Source organism: Rhinichthys klamathensis, unplaced genomic scaffold (genome assembly GCF_029890125.1).
Source record: "Rhinichthys klamathensis goyatoka isolate OS25496 unplaced genomic scaffold, OSU_Roscu_1.1 h1tg000169l_1, whole genome shotgun sequence".
Classification (NCBI taxonomy): domain Eukaryota; kingdom Metazoa; phylum Chordata; class Actinopteri; order Cypriniformes; family Leuciscidae; genus Rhinichthys; species Rhinichthys klamathensis.
Window position 1 is genome coordinate 1,772,344 of NW_026606700.1, and position 5,157 is coordinate 1,777,500.

At 37.2% G+C, this 5,157-nt stretch overlaps 1 protein-coding gene across 1 annotated transcript in view; it reads left to right on the forward strand.

The window, feature by feature from the left end:
* Nucleotides 1-3,507: 3,507 nt before the first annotated feature.
* lhx4 (LIM homeobox 4) overlaps nucleotides 3,508-5,157 on the forward strand; it is a 13,048-nt gene continuing 11,398 nt past the window's right edge. The window contains exon 1 of the mRNA XM_056259642.1: nucleotides 3,508-4,076. Coding sequence (XP_056115617.1) covers nucleotides 3,992-4,076 — 85 coding nt within the window. The 5' untranslated portion in view covers nucleotides 3,508-3,991. The remainder of the gene's footprint in view (nucleotides 4,077-5,157) is intronic.

The following is a 5,157-nucleotide window of genomic DNA, read 5'->3' on the forward strand; positions in this document are numbered from 1 at the left end:
GTTGCCCTCTCTTGAGGTCTCTTCATCTCTTTCTTTCTTTCCTTTGCAGGGAAAATGGGGGGAACGGCTTCTGACATTGATGTTCCAGCCTTTATTTACTCTTTACGCGGAGTAGAAACCACCAGACTGAGGTAGACAGGTAAAACGTATCTGTGTTTGTCTTAGTATTTGTTTGTATTTGCGAGCCGAAAACTGCATGGACTTCCTGTGTGCTCGAGCGCTGTCCAGCTCGTGTGAGGTGCTGAAATGAACATGCCACGCGACTGGCGGTAGGTTTGCATGACGCTCTCTGAGACGTGATGTGCTTATTTAAGCGCGCAAACGTTGTTTCTTTTCGTTTCGTATTTAAATCGTATTTGTTTAACACATTTTTGTGCATGACACTGTTTTAAATGTTTGTAAATTAACAAATGGATGAAAACTGACAACAAACACAGCATTTGTCATGTCGGCTATATATATAGGGAGTATTTTTTTTTTTCACGCTATATATCTCACACTTTGATATGTTATTATTTACTTTGATATTATATGAGATTGGCAACAATTACAGTAAAGTACAAACAGCGCTGTTGCCAGAACATGCCTCACTGACAATAACAGACATTTTAAGACATTGTGTGTTAATTAACTTGTTCAAAATAATTATGTCATCCCTCATTTCTATTTCAAGTAATGTCATTTCATTCTAAATATATTTTGATTAAAATGTTACATTTTTATTTAAAACAAGTAGAAACAAGTGTGACACATTTGTACTATCCCATTTTGTGTAATATTTATACCGTCTGGTCAATATTTTTATTTATTTTTTAAACGTAGATTTATAGAAGTTTATTTAGATGATGTTATATTTCAAATTAATCTGCTGATTTGTAAACCAGACGTAGCCTAATAAAATATTTTGATTTTATTTTTCTTATATATATATATATATATATATATATATATATATATATATATATATATATATGTATATATATATATATATATATATATATGTATATATATATATATATATATATATATATATATATATATATATATATATATATATATGTATATATATATCACCAGCAGGGAAGTGGTCATGTATGATAGTTTAGTTTACCCAGAATTACTCGTTTGTAATTGTGGTTGTGTTTCAACACGCTCCGTTTTACAGCACTAGTCTAATCTAAACGCTTTAGGGTTGCTTTATCTGATTATAATGATGTAAAGCGTTACTTATTGATCCTGATTTTATTTTCATCTGAAATTCTGGGATGAACACCGTTTTGAATAGTAGCTCCAGTTGTAAAGTTCACATTAATTTGTCCAAATATAGGCGCTCAATGAAGAGAAGACTGGGGGGCTGAAATCTGATCTATTGCTGTTCGCGTGCAGAGACCTGTATTTTACTAATATGATGGAGCAGCAGCTCGTGGTGTCAGAATGCGGATACTGTGAAATACTGGCAGTAATTAGAGGTGCTCGGGGTCAGCGGGAGTCGCACCCTTTCGCTGAATTATAGTGCACAGGTCTCTCGTTGTTCGGACAGGTGCCCTTTAGTGCATTTTATAGTGACTTAAACTGACTTTGAGATGCAAAATAACTGCGCGCGTGCACCACGCGGATTTAATCCTGTGGCAAAACATTGGCACTTTAAGAGCATTTGCCCCCCTGTTCTGTTTAAGTAAGACTAAATTCACATTTTCCTTTGACCATCAGCGTAATCGAATAATCTGCATAAATACTCCACGCCATAATCAAAATGAAAATCAAAAGCGTGGCCCGGGATAATTCCCATGTCCACCATTGGCCCATGAAGAGGGAATCTGGTGAAGCTCGAGGGCTGCTGCTGTTTGCCACCATTTAATCAGCTTGATGATCACTTTCATTTAACTAAATTACACTGGAGCCATTAAGCAAACTGTGGAAGGGGTTGTGTTGTTTAAAACTTGAAATAATCTGACTTTGATGATATCCACGTCTTATTTACATATCTCTGTAACATATCCATCTGCCCATGATTTAGTTTTGCTGTATTTTACACCAGGCAGGATAATTAGGGATTGAAATAGCCTACGCTGTGTATATACATGAGAGAGGATTTTATCTGTATAGGATGTTACATTGTGTTTCTCCAGTCTCAAGTTTAGCATTTCAGATTGATATTGATTTTATTATTAGTGTTCTGAAATTGGACAGTAACTAGTTTCAACGAGACTGTCCAGTAAACGGAGAGATTTATCAGTCATTTAAGCGTGGTGTGATGTGAGGATGTAGGTGGAATTGATAATGCTTTCCAATAGAATAGAATAGAATAGAATAGAATAGAATAGTGAAACTAGTAAATGATCAGTAAGAATTATTATTTTTAAAGCTTTTTTAAAGCTCACCTTTCTTTTAAATAATTACGTTAAAATGTAAGATAGAATTAATTTATAAATATTATTTAAATAACAAATAATTTTTAATGTGTTGTGAATTTCTATTTAACAAGAGGAAACTATAGTTGTATCCATAGATTTTGTTCTTTCGCCCATCAGCCGTGTATTCGCATCTCACAGAGCTTCCAGCACATGTGGCCTATTATAAACAAATAGCCTATGGCTTTGAAGTGTTTGTAAGGATGAGGGCGAGAGGAGTGAGGCAGGCTAAAAGAAGAGAGACGTAAAGACATAAGCTACGTGATACAGGCTACGTAGAAAAGCAGAGAGACTGACGATGATGAGACTGACTGCTCCATTGTGAAGCTTGTTTTCATGAGCTCGCGACCGAGCGCGCGCGCGCACACACACACACACACACACACACACACGGCGCATTATAGTGTCCATGAAGAGAATTGGAAGTGAAGATTGAGTTCATCTCGCTTGAACCCCGCTCTCTCCGGAGGAAGAAAAGCTCGAATGAAATGAGTCCTGTCAGGATTGACTGTGTCGAGACGGCTGATAAACAACGTAAAAGCTCTCTTGAATTTGTTATTTTTAGCAAACGTTTTCCAGGCACTATTGAGTGTTTTTGTCCTATGAACTCGTCAGGTCAACAGGACAAAATAATGAGAGCTAATTTGAGCCATTTTAAGTGCAATGTAATATAGCTGTAATAAAAGACAGAAACTAACTTTTAAATAAATTGTAAACTAATGTAATAGTGTGCGTGAGCTAACATATTGCCTGCCTTGTTAACATTTTCTCAGAACGAGAGAATAATAATTGTAATTCATTATAAGGTAATTCATACTTTTTTCTTTTCTTTTTTCTTTTTACAATATATCAGTCAAAATGTATGCTCTTATCTTTTAAAATATTTTACAACTTTAATTAAAAATATATATAGCCTAGCCTATATGATAAGGTAACTTAGGCTACAGGTAGGCTACCCAATAATCAGGGTTTAGCCTAAAGCATTTTACTTCTTTTTTATTATGAATATTATTTAAATTCTAATTCCACACATTCCAGAACACCCCCATGTAGGCTAGCCTACTCGAGGCGATTGCCATTGCCTATTCCTAGATATCCACTAAATAGCAACCCTGAAATAAACCACGTTTTAAATATTCACGTAGGTCTAATATTTACGTGACTTGTTTGACTCACCCCTGACAGGTCTCAAAAGGGTTTAAAAACACTTCAGATTCTGACGTTTCGGTAGCGGCCTTGTTTTATCGTCATCACTTCCTTATCGCTTTTTCTACTTACCTGAGAGCGCGAGCCGCACAAGTTTCCGCCTCTCTTGCGCCCGTCCACGCCTCCCATTGGCCCCCCGGGGGAGTGACGTCAGGGCCGCCCCTGCAGTGTGAATGAATCAAGCGGTTTGTGTGACACACAGCGAAAGAACGCACGAGCCCGAACTCACGCGCGAGCGCCCGACTATTTCACGAGGATAACCACAGGAGCGAGGACTGTAAAAGGACACTATCCGGGGAGACAAATTATTTAATGCACCTCTGAGATTCTCAGACCTCCGCGAGCGTGTGCATGTGCGCGTTTTATCAGACTGGATGAAAATGATGCAAAGTGCGGCTGTGTTGCCCGGCGAGAGCGCGGTGAAGGGTCTGCCGGACATCCTCGGAGTGCCACTGCAACGTAAGGGATTTTTCTTCTGCTTATATTGATTAGTTAATCAGAGAATTGGCAGGCCTCCTCCGGGCGTCTGCAGGCCACCACTGTGGAATAACATGTAGCTTTTAATTAAACTCCACTGGGGAATCATAAGTGAGCCACCGGGACTAACTGGGTGGTACAATTAAATCAGACGACTTTTAAGTGTAAATAGCTTTAACTGTATGTGTTGCTAATCATAAGTTCTGATTTAATCTCGAGCATTAGATCCCAAATATTATTTTATGATGATAGCTGAAACGTTCTTCTTGAATCTGTTCATAACTGAGCTCTGTAACGCATAAAAATGTGTCTTATGTAAATGCAATGCTTTATAATCTTACAGTATAAAAGAAAATCAAACCCAGCCTGATTGCATATTGGTCAGACAAATTTTAGATCGCACAGAATATTAGGCTATATAAATTGCACCTCTTAATAAGTTGTTGTGGTTGGGGACAGCGGTCCAAAAGGTGCAAACGATACAATGAGACGGATAGAAAAATTATTTATGCGATTTCTCTATAATGCAGAGCAGAGGTTAAATCGAGCAGAGTGCATTTCATGTTATTTGTTTCAATAAAATAGAGATTATAAGACCATCTGAGTACATGAACATTCTATATTAATGTCATGGCATTTGGCATTTCATATTATCTTCGCATCTGGTCTTTATCAGTCGCAAATTAATCTGTGTTAGGCCTATATAATCTGATCTAACAATCAAGATGGAGTTTGAATTGGATAAATTGCTGACCTAATTATTCACAGGCGAGCTTCAGAAATGTACAGATGGACCTCATCTTGTTTGGGCCAGACTTGTTTTATGCAATTGTCTATTGGAAAGAAGAGAACGCATTCATTTTAGTCACCAAAAGTCGTGCGTAATAAAATAATAATGGGCATTTAACTGAGTGAACACAGAAGAAAATGCTGGAAAACGAACCACTTGGTGTTTTTTTTTGGCCAAAAGAATGGCCAAAGGTTAAGTAGGCAATATATAGGTCTGTCAGTGCAGGCGAATGCCTAATTTCATTAAATGATAGATTAAAAGATACTGCTACTC